The 21,350-nt window shown below is 41.5% G+C and overlaps 1 protein-coding gene across 1 annotated transcript in view; it reads right to left on the reverse strand.

Moving 5' to 3' along the window:
- SCUBE3 (signal peptide, CUB domain and EGF like domain containing 3) overlaps positions 1–21,350 on the reverse strand; it is a 464,243-nt gene that overhangs the window by 267,384 nt on the left and 175,509 nt on the right. The window contains exon 5 of the mRNA XM_029573032.1: positions 5,226–5,348. Within this exon, the coding sequence (XP_029428892.1) occupies positions 5,226–5,348 (123 nt within the window). The remainder of the gene's footprint in view (positions 1–5,225; positions 5,349–21,350) is intronic.

The following is a 21,350-nucleotide window of genomic DNA, read 5'->3' on the forward strand; positions in this document are numbered from 1 at the left end:
CCGGAGAACCTGGACTGATGGGTTGAGTTGGAGTATATTCTTTGACCGGTTCTAGAGGTTCTATACCTGAAGGCGAGGCAGGAGAACCCTCTGGCGAATGCTGTGGTAGTAATTCTTTCGTTTTTTCCAATTCTTGGAAAAAAGAGCTGAGACTATCTGAGATTTTCGTCATAGTAGATGCCGCCAAAGTACCTTGTGGAGGAATGTATAATTTTTGCTTTGGGGTTTTTGTTGGAATTGCCGCAAGCAAAATATCCTCAGGTGTTATTCCCTTGTGTTGACCTTGAGGAGGTATAATCAGTGAAGGGCAAATACATTTTGTTAATGGCATTTGAAAGGCAGAAGAATGTCTCTTTTCTTTAGAAACCGATGAGAGACTGGCCAAAGAACTGCCACTAGGAGAACGGCCCGATGATAAAGATTCAGATGCCGAGAAGCCTTCAATGTCTACATCAGAAGTTAAGGACATTCTTGATGAGCTTCTAGATCTTATTACTTGTTTTGCAGAAGCTATATGATGTAACTTATGGTGATGTTTGCCCGATACACTTTGCTCTGGTGATTGGAGGTGCACTGTTTTAGCGCCATGTGCTCTAGGAGCGGCGAGGATTAATCTATGCTCCATAGGTGCGTCATGTGATAGGCCTTGCGCCATAGCATCTCCATGCGCCTTAGTTGCTCCATGTGCCGTAGGTGCTCCGTGCGCCATATGACGCGTCGAGGAGGTGTCTTCGCAGCGATATGCCATAGAGGCGCCGAATCCATGCTTCGTACGTTTTGAAGCGTCATGTTGTCTTTTTGACGACGCTGATGGTGCAGGCTCCGAAAAAGTACCCGCCAGTATTTTGCGCCGCAGTTCCTCTGCCGGATCCCCGGCTGGGGATCCGGCAGAGTCCTGCTGGTCCCAGCGAGGACGCCCGCTTCAGATGGGCCTTACCCGACTTCGCCAGTCCCGGCGAAGAATGGACGGAGGATGGTGGGGCCGAAGTGTCCATGCGGAGTCTCTCTATCTTCGCGGCCCTGTGTTGCTGGGCCCGCGGAGACATCCTGCCGCAGTCCCGGCATGATTTTTGATCGTGGTCCGGCCCAAACAGATGTAGCAATAATTATGTCCATCCGTGACATATTTGCTACTGACAATATTTGAAACCAGATGGCTTCGGAGCCATCTGGGATGAGAATTCTTGAAAAAAACGCAAAAAAATAGACGAAGAAAAATCCAGTCAGGCAAAATATGCTAAGAGAAAAAAAAAACCCGCGTGTGAATGGCTCGCGGAAAAAAAGAAACCGAAGAGGTGAGGGAACCGCGCGGGAACACGACCGCACAGACGCACAGAGTTGAAAACTCTGTGATCAGCTAAGAGAACTCCGCCTACTTGGGATCGCGACACTTCCCAGACAGCATGGCTAATTCAGTCCTGCTATTGACGGGAAAAGTCTCCAGTACAGTTTGAAAAATGTCCTGAAGCTTGTACCTCCACTGCTTACCCTTAGGGACACATCAGAGCAGATTTTACGTTAAGCAATATCGAGGTCACTGTAAAGCTGTGGGAGTGGCCTATGGCTTGGGAGTGCGCTGAAGAACTCTTGCTGTTTCTTCAAGCAAACTTATTTTTAACCCATAAATAAACACAGAAAAGGCTGCTTATCTTGCAGTAGTGGCAGAAAAGAAATAGCACTTATACATACATGATTTTAGTACAGTCCCAGCTTCCTACATACTCCTGGAGCCTTCTGTTCTGTCCTGGGCCTGGCTAGTTATTCCCCTTCTAAGGAAAATGACCTGGGAGCAGAATTCCCTGCTGGTGTATGTTTTAAGGTGGGCCAGGTCAGATTTTCTGAGCCAGTCCCTTAAGGTGTTCTGCCTTCTGTACACTGTTTCACAGTGATTTAAAATGATTTGTCTGGTTAATTTATGGACTTAGCCAGACAAATTTGTGGTTTAAATATTTCCCTCCACTATTCAAATAATTTTAGCCGAATAAGTCATTATCTGGCTAAAACTTATTTGGATAAAAAAAAGAGGCAATTCGGGGGTGGGGCTTACCTGGATAACTTTAATCTTAACTAGTTCTATTCAAACATAGCTGTTAAGTGGTGGCAAACTAAATGTAAAAAAAATAATAAGGTCTGAGAACCTGCAGGCCTGATCCTCTACAGGCCCACCCTATTGAGAAACTCTAATATAGTGTAAGCTACCAGCACTATCAGATTATTGTTTTGCTAGCCATGCTAGTATCTTACGCAAAGTGGAACTAGAAAATGTGCAAAAGAGGCCACCCAAAAAGATAAAGGAGATGGAATGGCTCCTCTATGATGAAAGGTTAGGGCTCTTCAGCTTGCAAAAAAGAACTGAGGGAGGACATGATAGAAGTTTATAAAATTGGGAGTGGAATGGTAAATAAAGAATGGTTATTTACCCTTTCAAATAATACTGAAACAAGGAGGTACTCTATGAAACTAACAATCAATAGATTTAAAACAAATTGTAGAAAGCAAAGTTGTTTCCTATAACAGGTGTTATCTGTAGATAACAGGAAAATTCAGCCACATAAGTGGGCAACTTTACTGGATGGCACCGATGAGGAACATGCTTTCTCAGAACACCCTACAAGTCTTTTTAAGCATGTGCGGGTCTTCCCATGCAGTCGCTATTGCACAAGTCTCATCATGTCACAAGCTAAACTTCAACTCTACGGAGAGAAGGGTGGGATTGTGTGGTAAAACTGACCTGCTGTCTATGCAGAACATCTGTTACAGGTAAGAAACTTTGCCCTCTCTGTGGACAAGCAGGATTGGATTCAGCCACACAAGTGAGGATTCCTAAGCTAAGGGCTGCAATGTAACTTATTTCTTATTTTTCAAATAATAGAGGTATTGCAACCTGGTATTAAGAGGATGGAGGGAGTAGGATGAGCAGGGCTTCAGCAATAGAGGACAACGCAGCCTGATGTGCTACAATGCCACTGTCTTCTTCATTTCCATAAGGTGGAGGGTGAGTGATGGGGATGGGAGAGTGGGAAAAGGATGCCATTGCCGTCGCCACTACTGCCACCAATGCTGCTTCTGATAGGACCTGGCTGCCAGTCTCCCACAGCAATTAGGCCAAGACTGTTTGTCCACATAAAGGACCAAATTTTGCAGCTCTTAGCACAGAATCACAGGAGACCCGAGGCTATGACATTAGCCCTTGATCCCATGGAATTGAAAAAGCATTTAGAATTGGGTGCTAGTCTTTTTGAGCCTCAGAGAGAGTGCTGGTGATTGAACAGAGCTGCAAAACAGTCCACTTGCAGAGTTCCCCAGTATGTACTGAAACATACACAAGTACCTTTGTCCTGCCACACAATGTATAAAATAGTAGCATAAATCTCCATGAATCCAGGGGGGGGATGGGTGGGGAGAGTGGAAAAGCATAAATCTCCATGGGTCTGGGGGGGGGGGGGGAATGGGTGGGGAGAGTGGAAAAGCATAAATCTCCATGGGTCCGAGGGGGGGGGGGGGGGGAGTGGAAAAGCATAAATCTCCATGGTCCCACTTACACATGCAACTACTGATAATTTTGAAAGTTGGGATCTTTATGCACAAAAACATTCTATTTTATGTGCTCAAAATGGCATTTATGTGCATAAACTACCAAAATGAATGAAATAAAAGGAACAAAAGTGCCAAAAAAAAGTCTAAATGAATGAACAAACCAAACATTTTTTATGTGCAATGTTATTATCGTACATTTTCAGCCCTGCTCTCTATGCTGTAAGAGCTGAGAATAGGTATGACAATACCATGCTCCTGGCTAGGGTTTCAGGAATCCGGTCAGTGGGGGGAGGTAGAGGGGTCTGAGGAGTGGGGAGAGTGGAAAAGCAATTGTGGATAGGAGGAAGGGTGGGGTAGAAGGTATCACAATTTTGAAAAAAACAAAACAAAACAGGGAAGAGGGTTAGGGGCCAACCTCAGAGCATCTACTCTATTTGGGGGGGGGGGGGGTGGATTGTGGGGTGAGGGGAAATCGGGTGCTAGGTCTGCACTTATCTTTAACTGTTTTCTGAGGTGGTGGGACTGGAGGATCAATTTTCTTTGTTCCTGTTTGTATCCACCTAACCAGCTGTGTTTTAAATATAGCCTAACTAACAAGCTATCTGGTCACATGCAGTAAGATAACTTTCAAATATAACGGGTTTGATTTGAACGTTATCCAGCTAAAGGTAGCCAGATAAGTTTATCCTGCTGAATATCAGGGACAAGTTATTTGGCTAACTTTAGCTGGATAACTTGTCTGCCTTTCTGAATACTGGCCTCTTATTTACCTTCTTACTCATACTGAGGTCTATATTCAGACACAGTCCGGATAGCAAAGTTAGCTGGATAAACATTTGTTATATCCATTTTGGTGGGTACATGCATACCTCACCGACTTTCTAGTACACATGGAAAAAGGATATTATGTGCATAACTCTCTATTTAAAAAAACCACACATGATATACAGTTTTCGAATGTACTAGAAAGTCGGCGAGGTACATGCATACCTGCTGAGAAGGATGTAACAAATGCACATCCCTATCAGGCATTGCCTAAGTTTCCTGAACTTTCCAACAAAATCTTGGCAGTTTTTAATGTTGTCCTTTTATTTATTCAACCGTGAAGTTCTGTCTGTAGGATAAAACATCACTTCATAGGCATTTTAACATCTTTGCTGCAGAAAGTGAAAAAAGGAAAAAAAACCTTTGGCAGCTTGCATGGAGCTCTGGAAGCAGATCAGAGGGACTGACTAGTATTTCCCCAGGGTGTTAACTCTTGAAATTCTCCAGTGCCAATCATACTGCACACTGCTGGAAGTTAATACCTTATCTGAAAGCATAACCCTAGAAAAGGCCTTTTCTTTCCAATAACATTCTGCACCATTTCATTGCACAGTGTAAAGTCAGTGGCAGGGCACAAGGGAGCAACTTTCTTCATGAAAACCATACATTGGATGTTGTCTTTAAGGACACAAGTAAGGCCAGTGGTCTAAAAACAGAGCTTTAAGGCTGTTTATTACTTGACTGTTGTTAAGGATTCTAATACCTTATCAAATTAAAGGTACATGTCTTTGTGCCATAAGGAAATGCTTTGGGCATCAGCTCATCAATAATAATTGGGCCTTAGCCAATTAAAACCTGTAGGTATGGTGAGGAAACCTGATTCTGTCATTTGCAAGAGTCAAGAAGTTTATTGTTACTCTTACGTTTGCAGTCTCGCTGATTCTTGGTCAGCTCAAAGCCAGGTCGGCATTCACAGGCAATCCCTTTTGGAGTCTCGCGGCAGATGTGAGAGCAGCCGTGATTCTTGTTCATACAGTTCATTCCTTCTGAAAGAGAAAACAGAATAGCAACATAAAATGTACCTGCTCTAGATGTTTCGAAAGGATTATAAAAGTGGACTAGAGGCTAATAGCAAAGAAGGTATATAAAAAACAAAAAGGAGGTACACTGCAGTCAGGTACTTGGAGGGAAATCAGGGATAGAAAGAAAATACAAAAATGCGAAAGGGCAGATTTAAAAATCTGTAATGAAATCTCCAAAATCCTGCAAAACAGTATTTTAGATGCAGAATTATTTTCATATTTGTGCCATATTTAGGGCCAGATTTTAAAAGCCCTACGCGCGTAAATCCAGCTGGATTTACGAGCGCAGGGGGGTTACACACGCTGAGCCTATTTTGCATAGGCCCGGTGACGCGCGCAAGCCCCAGGACCCGCGTATGTCCTGGGGCTTTGAAAAAGGGGCGGGAAAGGCGCCGGTCCGGGGCAGGACCGAAGCCTCCGGCACAGCGGCCGTGCCGGAGGATCGTGCGCCGGCAGCCGGCCAGCGCGCGCATGTAGAAAATAAAGGGAGGGGGGAAGGTGGGGGGAACGGAAGGAAAGTTCCCTCTTTGGCCGCTCCAATTTCGGAGGGGCCTCGGAGGGAATGGGGAAAGCCATCAGGGCTACCCCTAGGGCTCGGCGCGCAAGGTACACAAGTGTGCACCCCCTTGCATGCACCGACCCCGGATTTTATAACATGTGCGCAGCTGCGCGTGCATGTTATAAAATCGGGCGTAGATTTGTGCGTGCCAGGTTGCACGCACAAATCTACGCCCGCACGTACCTACTAAAATCTGGCCCTTGAAGTTCATGTAAAGACTCACACAATTAGAGGATAACTTTAAAACCTGTGCACGTATGCCCTTACACGCGTATACATGGATGTGCACAAAACTGTTCCAGTATTTTATAACCTGTGCATATATGGAGTATGTAGGTTATAAAATATGCGTAAATGAACTCAGGAACATGCGTGTGCATGTAAAAAACACGCAAATACATTTTTGCTCTTATCCGGATAAATTGCCAGTTATTTGGCCACGGAGAGGCACTTATCCGAAAAAGTACCTTTACTTTTTAGACTTATCCAGCTGACTTAGCTGGATAAGTAGAGTTTCTTTAGACATTTTATATAACGTCATTCCATTTATAGATCACAACGGTTTACAGAGTGACTTATTTGGATAAATAGTAGCTTTGCTGCTACTTAGCCATATAAATCAGAACTTGTCCAGATAAGTGCCGCTACTTAGCCAGATAAATCCGAATTTATCTGGCTAAGTACAGCAAAGCAGCTACTTAGCCAGATAAGTGAGAATTTAGCCAGATAAGTGTGCACAACTGGTATAGCTACCCAGTTTTACATCTAATTTTAAAGTGGAATGCAAACAGATTTAACATATGTAAATTAAATGCATTTACCCCCTGTAAGTCGGCTTTTACATGTGTAAGTTGGGAGATTTTCTAACATGCATGTAGCAATTAAATTACCAGTTTTTCCAATTAGTTTACCAGTTTGCCCAGTCCATTTGCAGGTCATTGAGATCCTCCTGGTTCTTCAGCCTGAAGTATTCCCATTTTACCCTGACTCCTCACCCAGTCACTGCTTCACTTTTTAAAATGTTTATGATCACTTTCTCTAGATATTGAGAAGGAATAAATATACGTGAGTAAGCTACCAGATTTACATGCATAAATTGCTTATAAAATAGTAATTTACTCATGTAAATGTTGACCCGCCCCTTTTTTTACATGCATATATTTACTCACAGGCCCTGATTTACACATGTATGTTGAGGTTTCTAAAATAGCACATACTCGAGTATATTCTATTTTACATGCATAACTACTAATTTTTAAGCGTGCAACTTTTGAAAATTCGCCTTTCACCTTTTAATGTACAAAATAACTATTGTGCAAAATAGTCTGCAAAAACAGCGATAATTTGTTATTGTGCAATTTGTTTTGTAAAACTTTTTTTTTTAAAAAGTTCAATGTTTTTATTCAACCACAACAAAAATCAGACAAAACAGTAAACAAAACATCAGCTTATACAGCACGATGAATTAGTGAACATTGCATAATGGAAGTAGAGGGATCATAGTATTATTTCTAAAATGCAAGGATTGTTCTTTTACTGTTTTACCAATATGTAAGTGCACAGGGTCGAATGGTAATTTACTACTTTATTTTATAACCTTGCATGGCTATGATATGCACAGCTTAAAAAATGAGTCCATATGCACACACAGATGCTCGCTATGTAAAAAAAACCAAGCTGAGCAAGTTAGGTACATAGCTGGATAAGTCCTAAAACCGCTACTTAGATGGAAAAGTACCGCTTTTCAAACTTATCTGGCTAAGTAAGCCTGCTGCTATATAGCCGGATAAATCGGAATATAATTGAATAAGTGCTGCTACTTATCCAGATAAGTTCAAATTTGTCCAAGTGGTGGTAAAGGCGCTACTTAGCCATAAAAGTATTAATTTGGCCAGATAAGTATGCATAAGTGATATACCTGCATATTTGTACTTTAAATTTCAAAGGGATATGCGAATAGATTTTACAAGTGTTATTTAGGAACATTTACTCCCATAAATTGACTTTTATACCATGTGTGTGGCAATTAAATTACCAGTTTTACAAATTAGTCTACCAGTTTGTCCAGTTCAACTGAGGCTCGTAAAGCCCCTCCTCACTCTTCAGCCTGAAGTCCCCCCCATTTCACCCAGAACCCTACCCCAGTTATTTTTTCACTTGGAAATGTTTACAATCACTTACACCAGAAATTGAGCAGGAGTAAATATATGCAAATAAAAGGCGTGTGTCATTTTGGCAGGTTTTAAAATAGCAACTTATGCATGTAAATGTTGGCCCAGCCCCAGAATGCCCCTGGCACGCCCATTTTTTTACACACATTCAAAGTTACTCGCAGATTCTGATTTTTGTGCGTATGTTGCAGTTTTGAAAATACCATACCACTCCTTTATACTTGCCAGGTTCTTGTGGCCTGGTTTGGCCACTGTTGGAAATAGGATACAGGGCTCGATAGACCCTTGGTCTGACCCAGTATGGCATTTTCTTATGTCCTTATGCACATGCTATTTTTTATGCACACATCTTTTGAAAATTCACCTCTTAAGTTTTCTTGGATTTTCTAAACTGGGGTGAACATATAGTGACAGAAAAGAGGGCGCTCAGAGATCAAAAGTACAAGAGATTAGAAAGATTTGAATATGGGAACAAACGTTGATAATCTACAAACAGAGCTTAGAATGGGATTTTCTCCTTTTTACCAGATTGCGCAATGTCCTTGCTACCAAAGGGTCATGAGTACAAGGAATTCAACTAAAGTTACTTACCCTTAGCAGACCTTCTCTGAGAACAGCAGGATGTAAGTCCTCACAGAGGGGCAATGTCATCAGGCAAAGCCCTGCCACAACCTCTAGAGATTTCAGCGATATTTGCATAGAACCACTCTATTCTTTAAAACGTTGCATAAGGTGGATATGTTGATATGTTACTAGGGCCTGGAACTCACTAACTGCGTGCTGAAGTGACTGCCAGCAAAAATATGACTTTCCAGGTAAGGTACTTCAGCTCACAGGAGTCTAATGGCTCAAAGGGAACTGTCATCATATGGAACAGTACCACACTGATGTCCAAAGACACAGCTGGAGGTTTAGGGGAGGTTTTATAAAACCAAACTTTACATGAGTCAGACAATTAAAGGCTGTACAGAGAGGGGTTTATCTTCTATATGTTGGAGATAAGCACCAGTTGCACTGAGGTGAACCTTAACAGAGTCAGTTTTGAGACAAAATTCTGAAAACTGTAAAAGATATTCAAAGCAGTTTTTGTGTGGAGCAGAAGTTCTAGGGTCGTTCCCTCACAACAAATGCCAAACCTCCTCCATATGATAATTATACATATAAGCACCTTGTAACTTCTCACCTCATTTATAATCTCCAATCTTCTTTGTTTTTTATTTTCAGGTTTTTTTATAGAAAATTTTACTTTTAAATCCACTTAATCATCACCATAGAACAATTGAAAGCACTGAAAAAAGCGATGCAAACAAGGGGACAATGTAAAGAACTTATTACAAAAAGGGGTTGGTTTGGATTCTGACTCCAGTTTTTCATCAATGGTGGATTAGCAGGGAGTTGTTCCCTAATATAAGAAATTGATTAGAACAAAGCTCCATGGGTCCTTTTAGTAAATTATTGTCGGCAGAAGTGGATCCCGACAGGCCTTAGGATTTTGAAAGAACCAAAATTATATGCAGAAGATGAAGAATTTGTTGCTAGAAGGGACTCTATTTTGAATAAATGCTCTCTTGACTTAATGACGCTCATTATTGAGATTACCAATAAATAGGGATGTGAATCGTTTTTTAATGATTTAAATTATCGTCCGATATTTTTAATATCGTCATTAATCGTTAAAGAGTGCGAAACAATAGATATTTCCCCGATTTATCGTAAAAAAATCGTTAATCGTCTTAGTGCGCACTAACAGAAAATGATACAATTTGACACTTTTCAGATCAGTTAAGGTCAGTTAGGAATGAATATGTATTCCTATTGGCTGCCCTCTTATTTATTGATGTTACCAAGGTTCCCACTGAGGTGATGGTTTAATATATGGGGGATGGGAAATGGAAACAGTTGGTAGCTTGATAAAGGGGAGGGAAAGGGGGAGGTGAAGGGCCAAGCAGTCCCACTCCCTGGTCTCTGAAGGACAGAGCTCTTCAGAAAATCAGAGCTGCTGAATGCAGGGGCTGTCTCCCCCTTCACATCCCTCTCACCCCCCACCCCCCCCACCACTGCTGGTATATGGGAGAGAGAAGGGGAAGGGAAGGGAAAGGGGGAGGTGAAGGGCCAAGCAGTCCCACTCCCTGGTCTCTGAAGGACAGATCTCTTCAGAAAATCAGAGCTGCTGAATGCAGGGGCTGTCTCCCCCTTCACATCCCTCTTCCCCCCCCCCCAATTCACTGTGCTCAAGTTTGCAGTTCCTGTGTTAAACTAAACTTCTTTTTTTTCACTAGAGTAGAATAAAATAAAATGAAGTACTTTGTGTATTAAACTAAAGAAACTTTACATAAAATGAAATTAAGTACTTACCAACCGTTTCTTTTGATACCTTTCTTAGAGGTTTCGATTCTTATAAAGATTTTATGGTTATTTGTTTGGACATTTCTGCGGCATTTGATACGCTGGATCACAAAATATTGCTGACCGATCTCCAACTTATTGGCATAAAATCTGTGTTAGAGTGGTTTGGGAGTTTTCTTTCCAACCGTGTTTGTCAAGTCAACATGGGTTCCTGCTCCTCTCAAAAATACACTCAAGATACAGGTGTCCCCCCAAGGTACTTCATTGTCAGCAATTCTATTTAACATCTATCTTTTACCATTATGTCGAATCTTGGCTTCACTGAATGTCCAATTTAAACTCTATGCAGATGATATCCAACTCTTTATCCCTTACAAATCCTCCTGGTCTGATACATTTTCTTTGATTCAGTTATATATTAGCACTATAGAAAAATGGATGGCCCACAATCGCTTGAAACTGAATAAAAAGAAAACAGAATTACTATATCTCAGCTTCATATCAGATTCAACCAATGCTCCTCCTAAGAGTATAAATTTGGGTAATGATGTAATCCACGTTACCAAATTAGCGCGAAACTTAGGAGTCTGGATAGATACTAACCTATCTATGACTCAACATATTTCCAGAACTGTAAAGAATTCTTTTTTCAAACTGCATGTTTTAAAATGACTACGTCCTCTTTTATTCTACCAAGACTATCGATCAGTTTTGCAAGCACTGATTTTGTCAGGCTTAGATTATTGCAACGGCCTATATATAGGGCTTCCCGAAACTGCCATTAAACCTCTCCAATTGGTTTTAAATTCTGCTGCAAGACTCCTTACAGGTACACCTTTAAAACAGCATATTACACCAATTTTATATAAGTTGCACTGGTTACCAGTTAAATATCGTATCCAATATAAAATTATCATGTTAACTCATTCCTTGTTAAATAATATTGATTCCACTTGGTTATGCACCACGTTGCGTGTCTACAAACCTCAAAGAGAATTCAGATCAGTGGGTAAAAACCTATTGGAGGTCCCTTCCATAAAAAATGCGGCACTGAATGTGACTAGAAACAGAGCTTTTTTAGTCATAGGTCCTACATTGTGGAACGCCCTGCCTGACCCTTTAAGGCAAATATTCAATCGTAATGAGTTCAAGAAAGCGCTGAAAACGTATTTATTCCAGGTAGCATTTAAGGATATTGAGGTTTAGTTACAGCATGCAGATTTTCTAGTTGTATTCCTTTTTTTTTTTATAAGTTTTTAGGTGGGGGGTTTTTTTAGGCCTTGACTTACATTCAGTAATCGGAATTGAGTTGTCTTAGATTTTATTCATACTGTAGATCAGTGATACTGAATATTTTATACTTTGCTTTATTTCCTGATCTTTAAGTTTTTTAAAAGTAATAGCCAGATTTCTTATCCCAAGTCATTTAATTTTTATGTTGATATTATTTACTGTATTTTTATTCTTGCTTTTATTGAAGTTTTTTATTTTTTTGAACTTAATTTTTTCCTTTAATTTGAAGTACATTATAAACCACTTTGGTCAGCATTTAATGTTGGTAAAACGGTATATAAAAACATTAAAATAAATAAAGTACTTCTCTATATGCTACTTTAGTGAAACAAAACATGTAATAAAGAAACTTGCAACCTGAGCTTCAAAACATTAACATACTATAGAAAAACTAAACAAAAAACTTTATTATTAATTTATTATATTTACAGTGGTTAAATTTAAAGAGCAGGCTGAGGCTAGACTGGCTACTGGCTAGTGGCTACTGCTGGCACTGTCACTGCTGCAGCCTGCTGGCACTTTTTTTTCTCTTTCTGGCTAGTGCGTGCTATATCTGGTAGCAAAATGGCCACGGGGGACAGCACCAAGCATGCGCGGCTTAGTGCGCACCTCTAGCTAATGAACATTTCCTCAAATGTTACTTTTAAACAATTTTTGATAGTGCGCACTAACTCGCGTTAGTGCGCACTATTCAGAAAAACGATTTTTTTTTACCAAAAAAATCATGCCGATCAGATTTTTTTCTCCCTCCAGCCGAACCCGATCGTTAAAACGATTGGGCACATGATTCACATCCCTACCAATAAATATGGTAAACAGTTACGAGAGGAATATTTGGTGACATCATGATCCGAGAGATAGGGATTACACCTTCTATTCTCCCAGGCATGGCATGTACGGTAGATTAGATTATTTTTTTATGTACACCTAATTTGTTACCTCAGGTTATTGATTGTGATATTTTGCCTAGTACCATTTCGGATCACCACCTCATTTGCCTTCAATTGTCTATGGCAGCAATTGGGCCTAAACCATACTTTAACACCTCTCTTCTGGGGAATAAAGAATTTCCCAACCTGATTAAATCTGCAGTGAATGATTTCAATATTTGCAACCCGGAAAGTGACTATGCCCCAGTCGAGATGGGAGGCATTCAAAGCCTTTATTGAGAGGAAAGATTATTAGTTATACCAGCTGTTTAAATAAGGAGCATAAGCAAAGAGCAAACACTTTGCTAATTAGAGACCCAGCATAAGGAGGATTGTTTGCCTCACATCTTGCGGCAGTTAGAGGAAGCTAGAAAAGAACTGCAAGAATTAAAAATAGGCAAAATTGGGCGGGCCCTTAAATACACTCGGGATAAATTTTATGAACATGGTGATAAACCAGAGGCCTTTCTTGCTTGGGAGTTCTACTGGTGCCCCCACATCAGATCCTAGAGAGTTCTACTGGTGCCCCCACATCAGATCCTAGAGAGATTGAGAGATCCTTTATTCATTTCTTTACAGATCTATATAAAGATTCTGCATCAGTAACTAAAGTAGATATCTAGGAATTTCTAAGTCAGTAGGATGTATCTCATTTGTTTCTGGCTTAGGCTGAACAGTTGTCGACCCCTTTTACATTATTGGAGTTTCAAAAGGCAGTAAAGGCTCTGCCAAGTGGAAAGTACTCCAGGCCTGATAGCTAGTCTATTGATATTTTTTTTTTAGAAAAAATGTATTTCTGATGTGGCCCAGTTTCTGTTCCTAACTTATAATTCTACTGGGCTTGCAGATCTGTACCTACGATACATTGCTAATGAAAATATTACCCTTATACATAAGGCAGAGAAGGATGCCTTGGGGTGTGGGTCTTATCAGCCCATCTCTCTACTTAATTCTGATATAAAAATCATGGCCAAGGTTCTTCAACTGAGGTTGGAACTTTTGTTGACACAGCTAATTCATGCTGATCAGACAGGCTTTGTGAAGAGAAGGCTTTCAACCACAAATACCAAAAGATTATTTAATATACTACCTTTGACAGGTTGTCTTGGCCTTTTTTGTTTGAGGTCTTAGAACATATGGGGATTCCTGCTTAATTTATAGCTTGGGTCAAAGCCATGTATGAAAACCTAAAAGCGAGATTGTTAATAACCTGACTCCCTTTTTTCCTGTTGTGCGAGGGACCCATCAGGGTTGCCCTCTTTCCCCTCTATTATTTGATTTGACCATTGAGTCCCTGGCTCAAGCAATCAGACAACATCCTCATATTCAGTAGGGAAGAGAACACAAAATATCTAACTACCCCCATACACATCCGGTCCGGTGCTCCTAGATTTGCTGCAGCTCTTTTGTGCTCTCTCCGGCTATAAAATAAATTATGAAAAATCTGAACTATTTCCCCTTAACGAGAGAATTGTTGTCCCTCGCTGTCTATCTGCCTGCAAATTCCTGTGAAGGTCTTCACAGATTTGCACAGTTCTACGAGTAAATTTATATGAAAACATCACAGACCTATGATATTACTTGTGCAGTTGTGAAGGTCAAGAAAACAGGGTGGTTTGGCTCTCCCTAACTTGCAGATTTATTATTGGGCCACTAGAATTGTTTCTATGACTGGCTGAATGGAAGTGAGGCATCCTGGTTGGCGTTGGAAAGGGAGCAGACAGATATGGTAAGTTTGGCTGTGCTTCCTTTTTTGCCACCAGGCTCCCCTCAGGGTCGTTGGATATGTAGAAATAGCCAATTTTAGCCCAGAGTCTCCCAGTGTGGAACCAGATTGTTCATTATCTGGATAAGGATGGGGAACTTTTAACTCCAACACCACCACTTTATGAGCACCCAGTCATTTCTGCCCATGCATTCTTGCCAATGCAGCAGGTATAAAAGGACAGGGATTAGCTTTTCTTTACCAACGCTGAGATGAAGATGGGTTTTCTTTTCTTGGGGATCTCATTCAGGTGTATGAGTTGAACCCCGGAGCGCAAGCGCAATTTCTCCTACTGCGGCATGCCTTAGAAAATCATTATGACCTTATAAAACCCTTCAGACCACTTAACTCCAAGGAAAATTTCTTCAGTGATCCCGATGCTAAAACAAAAAGGGGTATAATGGTTATTTATAGGTGTATTCTCATTGAGAAACTGGGTTATAGACGTGCCCTGCATTGATAAATGCATGGAATGAGAATCTCAATATAAATCTAGATGTAAAAGCCTGGAAAGGTATTTGGAGCTCTGCACATCATCTCATTATTTGTGCTAGAAGGATGGAGCTTATTGTAAAGCTTTTACATAGAAAGTATCGCACACCACTTTTCTATTCTAGGTTTGCACCTGCGATGCGCTTTTTATGCTGGTGGGGCTGTGGAGAGGTTGGTTCCTATTTGCATATGTGGTGGCACTGCCCAGGGATACATCAATTTTGGTTACAAATTACATAAGAGATTTCTGATATTTTGGGATCTGCTGTGCATGTCACGCCTGTTTTGAGCCTTTTGAGTAGATGGGCAGGCTCTCTGATACCATAAAAAAATTTGTGAGTTAACTGGTCAGGTATTGCTTGCTACTAGATTTACTTTAGCGATCTTTTGGAAAAGTAACCCTCCTTCGAATATTGGAAGGGCCAGGTGTGAAAAGTAGCAGCTGTAGAAAAAATTTGTTATGATTGGAAAAATGAACATTATCGCCCAAATTTTTGAAGGCCTGTGCGCATAAATATCGGGGCCCTGCGTATGCCGACAGCATTTTAGAAAAGGCCCGGTACGCGCAGAAGTGCCGGGCCAGCGAAAAGAGGTGGGCCGGAGGTGGCATCTGGGTGGGGAGGGGACCGACTGGGACAGTGGCCTTTAGGCCCTGTTCCGGGGAAGTGTGTGCCAGTAGCCAGCTGGCATGCCAAAGTTACTTCTGCTCCAAAGGAGCAGTAAGTATTAAAACAAAAAAATATATAATAGGTAGGGGTTAAGGGGAGGAGAGGGGAGGGGAGGAGAGGAGAGGGGAAAAGGTAGGAAGAGTAGTCAGATGGATAGGGAGGTTCCCTCCCACCTGCACATGTGGACATTAAAATTCGGCACGCATCGGCCGATACATGCATGTTATGAAATACTTGCTTCCATATGCGAGCACCAGGAACCACATGAACATGAACACACGTGTAGACTTCTGAAAATCGAATCCTATAAGTATAAGCGAGTATGGGATATTTATCATCAATTTTACGGACTTTCTACTTCTCTGGCCACATGATATTTTTATAGACAATAAGGAATACCCAACTGCTTTGCTGATTGATGATCTCCTGTATATATGTTAAGTTTATATTTCAATTCGATGTATGCCAAAAATCTGTTTAAATAAAGAGTTATAGAAAAAAAACCTTGTGCTAGTGAAAGACCCAGTTAACACAGGAGATTTCAGTATTTACAACGCCCACTCTCCTTCAAGATTGACCCCATGCCCCTATATGGCCTGACACCCCCTTTCCAGCATCTGCAGCCCCTCAATAAGGCCCAACATCCCTTTCAAGCACCTGAACTCCCCCTTCCACTGCCTTCATCTCTCCAAAACGAGCCCTTTCCATTCTGGAGGATCCCAATGTTGCGATAACCCTTCAGCCAGTACTGCTGCAATCCCCCAAATTCACTTGCACAATCATGTGCATCGCATGTTAAATGGGGTTTAAATGTGCACATTAACAGGTGAATTTTCAAAGGAGTTACGCATGTAAACATAACCTATCATAATTTTCAAAAGCCATTTACACGGGTAAATCCTATGGACAATTCAATTGAATATATTGTAGCAATTTGCAAAAACCCACTTACACAGGTAAAGTGCCTTTACACATTTTTAAGCGTGTAAAAGCAAGTTTGCTTACCGTAAACGGTGTTTCCGTAGAAAGCAGGATGAATTAGCCATGTTGTCATGGGATTTGTCAATCAGGTCCGGGAGGCGGAGCTTTACTAAGCAGAGATTTAGATTTTAGGTCTCTGCGGCTGCGCGTGTTTTCCCGCGCAGGATAGTAACAGATTCTCCTCAGTCTGTGATTAAGCTGTATTGTAGTCGAAAGACGGTGACTGCCAGGAAGGAGGGTGGGTCAGCATGGCTAATTCATCCTGCTATCTAGGAAACACCGTTTACGGTAAGCAAACTTGCTTTTTCCCGTCGATAGCAGGGCTGAATTAGCCATGCTGTCATGGGAGTCCCAAGCTCCAGATCACGTTGGTTATGCTATGTATGTTTGTATGTGATCATGAACAGTGTGGCAGTTACTGTGTACCAGAGGATAGAGAGTGGAAGATTGCGTGCCCTATCTTCGCATCAGCAGCTGCTTGTTGATCAAGGCAGTAGTGAGATGTGAAGGTATGGAGCGAAGACCATGTAGCTGCCTTACAAATGTCTATGGGTTGTACATGTTTAAGGTGTGCCAAGGAGGCCGCCACTGCTCTAACTTGATGAGTTTTGGGAACAGAATGCAGCTGTAGCTTCTGTTTGTTGTAACAAAATTTGATGCACTGTGCTATCCAGCTGGAGATGATGCGTTTAGCCACCAGTAGTCCAAGCGCCTTCGGGTCGAAAGAGACAAAGAGTTCAGAAACTCGGGAGTCCGAGTTTGTTCTTTCTTTGTAGTATGCTAAAGCTCTTTTGCAATCTAGTGTATGCAGTAATTTTTCCCTGTTATTTGTAAGAGGTTTAGGGAAAAAGATGGGTAATTCTATAGTCGGATTGAGATGGAATTGAGAAACCACTTTTGCTAGGAAGGACGGGTGAGTTCGGAGAACCACCTTTTGGTGATGAAACTGTAAATATGGAGAATAATGGACCAAGGCCTGTAATTCACTGACTCGTTGTGCTGATGTTACTGCAACCAGTAACACCACCTTCCATGTGAGGTATTTAATATGTGCTGAGTCCATGGGCTCAAACGGGGGAAGCATAAACGTTTCAAGAACTATGTTGAGGTTCCATGGAACTGGAGGTTTGGAGATCGGAGGACGAAGGTGATTTAACCCCTTGATGAAACGAGATAGTAAGGGATGATTAGAAATAGGAATATTGTTAAGTGGTCTGTGATATGCCGCTATGGCACTGAGATGAACCCTAATGGATGATGTTGCAAGATCAGCTGTGTACAGTGTATGTAGATAATCCAAGAGTAACTCAGGTGAACAGTCTAATGGTGGTAAACCGTTAGAAGTGCACCAGGTCGAGTATCATTTCCATTTATAGCTAAAGTTTTTCCTCGTTGAGAGTTTCCTGGATTCTAACAAAATGGACTGTGCCGAAGTGGAAACTCCCTGTTCTGTTAAAAGGAGCCTCTCAATCTCCATGCTGTCAAATGGAGAAATGAGTGTAGCGGGTGTAGAAGCATTCCTTGATCTTGGAAGAGAAGATCTGGGCGATTTGGTAACCGAATTGGGTCCGAGGTGGACAGTCGGAGAAGGAAACTGTATCACGGTTGCCTTGGCCAGGCTGGAGCTACGAGTATCAGTTGAGCCTTGTCTGCTATGCACTTTTGAATTGTCCTTGTTATGAGTGGTATGGGAGGAAAGGCATACAGGAGGCCTGTCGTCCATGGAATGAGGAAGGCATCCTGGGCGATCCTGAACTGACTTGGTCTTATCGAGCAGAATTTGGGAACTTGAGCATTGATCTCTGTTGCAAAGAGATCTATTGCAGGCATCCCCCACTGAATGACGATGTCTTGGGCTACCTCCGAATTGAGTGTCCATTCGTGAGGATGAAAGTTGCGACTTAGCCTGTGTGCTCTTGTATTTGCTACTCCTGGTAGGTAAGTTGCTTGCAGATGTATGCAATGTTGGTGAGCATGTTTGAAGATTGTCAGGGTCTCCTTGCAAAGGGACCATGAACCGGACCCTCCTTGCTTGTTGATATAAAACATTGCCACTTGATTGTCTGTGTAGATCATGACCCTGCGGCCCTTTAAGTGATCTTGAAACAGTTGTAACACATTTCGAATTGCTCTGAGCTCCAATAAATTTATCTGTAGGGTCTGCTCGGAAATTGTCCATAACCCTTGGGTTTCGTAAATCTTGAGATGTGCTCCCCATCCCTTGCGAGACGCATCTGTAGTTAAAACTGAGTTGTGAGGAGGAGGACTGAATAATGCTCCTTTGGACAGGGTGGAGTCTAGGAGCCACCATGTTATGTCCTGTTTCATCTCGGAGGTTAATGATAACTTCTGTGTCAACGGTTGTGAGTGTTGTTTCCATTGATGTTTTAGTCCCCATTGCAAAAGTCTCATATGTAGCCTGGTATTGGGAACCATGAAATAGCCACCGCCATGTGGCCGAGGACTACCAAAATTTGTCTCGCCGACGGCCTTTGAGTGTTGTTCAACGAGTAGAGAAGTTGACATAGTTGTGTTATTCTTTCTGTTGGGAGATATGCCCGGTTGCGAACGATGTCCAGGCCTGCTCCTATAAACTGTAGTCTTTCTGTTGGTTGGAGATGTGATTTTTGAAAGTTGATCACTAGCCCCAATTCCTGTAAGCAATGTATCACTCGAAGGTGATCGAGTAAGATGTCCAGGGTCGAGGCTATTTTTAGCCAATCGTCCAGATATGGAAAGATGGTCATATCCTGTTGTCTGAGATGAGCCACCACCACAACCATGCATTTGGTGAAAACCCTGGGTGCAGCTGATAGTCCAAAGGGAAGAACCTTGTACTGGTAGTATTGATGGCCGTAGCGAAAGCATAGGTAACGCCAAAAGGATGGGCAGATTGAAATATGTGTGTAAGCATCCTTCAGATCGATGGAACACATCCAGTCATTGGGTTGAATCAGAGGTAGGATCGATTTCAACGATACCATCTTGAATTTCTCTTTAGTCAGGAATTTGTTCAGTTCCTGTAGATCTAATATGGGGTGAAGGCCACCCGACTTTTTGGGTATGAGGAAGTATGGGGAATAAAACCCTGTCTGTCGGGTTTTCGGAAAAATCCATCGAATGGCCTGCTGTTTGCAAAGCAAAACAATTTCCTCCCCCAGTTGTGGTTAAGAACATAAGAACATAAGAAAATGCCATACTGGGTCAGACCAAGGGTCCATCAAGCCCAGCATCCTGTTTCCAACAGTGGCCAATCCAGTGGCCAAACACTAAGTAGATCCCATGCTACTGATGCTAGAAATAGCAGTTGCTATTCCCTAAGTTAACTTGATTAATAGCAGTTAATGGACTTCTCCTCCAAGAACTTATCCAAAATGGTTTTAAACCCAGCTACACTAACTGAACTAATCACAACCTCTGGTAGCAAATTCCAGAGTTAATTGTACTTTGAGTAAAAAAGAATTTTCTCTGATTAGTTTTAAATGTGCCACTTGCTAACTTCATGGAGTGCCCCCTAGTCCTTCTATTATCTGAAAGAGTAAATAACCAATTCACATTTACTCGTTCTAGACCTCTCATGATTTTAAAGACCTCTATCATATCCTCCCTCAGTTGTCTCTTCTCCAAGCTGAACAGCCCTAACCTCTTTAGTCTTTCCTCATAGGGCAGCTATTCCATCCCCTTTATCTTTTTGGTCGCCCTTCTCTGTACCTTCTCCACTGCAACTATATCTTTTTTGAGATGTGGCGACCAGAACTGTACACAGTTCTCAAGGTGAGGTCTCACCATGAAGAGATAGAGGCATTATGACATTTTCGGTTTTATGCAACATTCCCTTTCTAATAATTCCTAACTTTGTTTGCTTTTTTGACTGCCGCAGCACACTGAGCCGACGTTTTCAATGTATTATCCGCTATGACGCCTAGATCTTTTTCCTGGGTGGTAGCTCCTAATATGGAACCTAATATCATATAACTACAGCATGGGTTATTTTTCCCTATATGCATCACCTTGCACTTGTCCATATTAAATTTCATCTACTATTTGGATGCCCAATCTTCCAGTCTCGCAAGGTCCTCCTGCAATTTATCACAATCCACTTGTAATTTACCTACTCTGAATAATTTTGTATCATTTGCAAATTTGATTATCTCACTCGTCGTATTCCTTTCTAGATTATTTATAAATATATTGAAAACCACTAGTCCAAGTACAGATCCCTGAGGCACTCCATTGTTTACCCTTTTCCACTGAGAAAATTGACCATTTAATCCTACACTCTGTTTCCTGTCTTTTAACCAGTTTGTAATCCACGAAAGGACATCGCCTCCTATCCCATGACTTTTTAGTTTTCCCAGAAGCCTCTCATGAGGGACTTTGTCAAATGCCTTCTGAAAATCCAAATACACTATATCTACTGATTCACCTTTATCCACATGTTTATTAACCCCTTAAAAAAATGAAGCAGATTTGTGAGGCAAGACTTGCCTTGGGTAATCCATGCTGACTGTGTTACATTAAACCATGTCTTTCTATATTCTCTGTGATTTTGACCTTTAGAATAGTTTCCACTATTTTTCCCGGCACTGAAGTCAGGTTCACTGGTCTATAGTTTCAAGTATCGCCCCTGGAGCCCTTTGTAAATATTAGGGTTACATTGGCCACCCTCCAGTCTTCACGTACAATGGATGATTTTATGACAGACTACAAATTTTAAATTAACAGATCTGAAATTTCATTTTTTAGTTCCTTCAGAACCCTG

This window comes from Rhinatrema bivittatum, chromosome 12 (genome assembly GCF_901001135.1).
Source record: "Rhinatrema bivittatum chromosome 12, aRhiBiv1.1, whole genome shotgun sequence".
In the NCBI taxonomy this organism is placed as follows: domain Eukaryota; kingdom Metazoa; phylum Chordata; class Amphibia; order Gymnophiona; family Rhinatrematidae; genus Rhinatrema; species Rhinatrema bivittatum.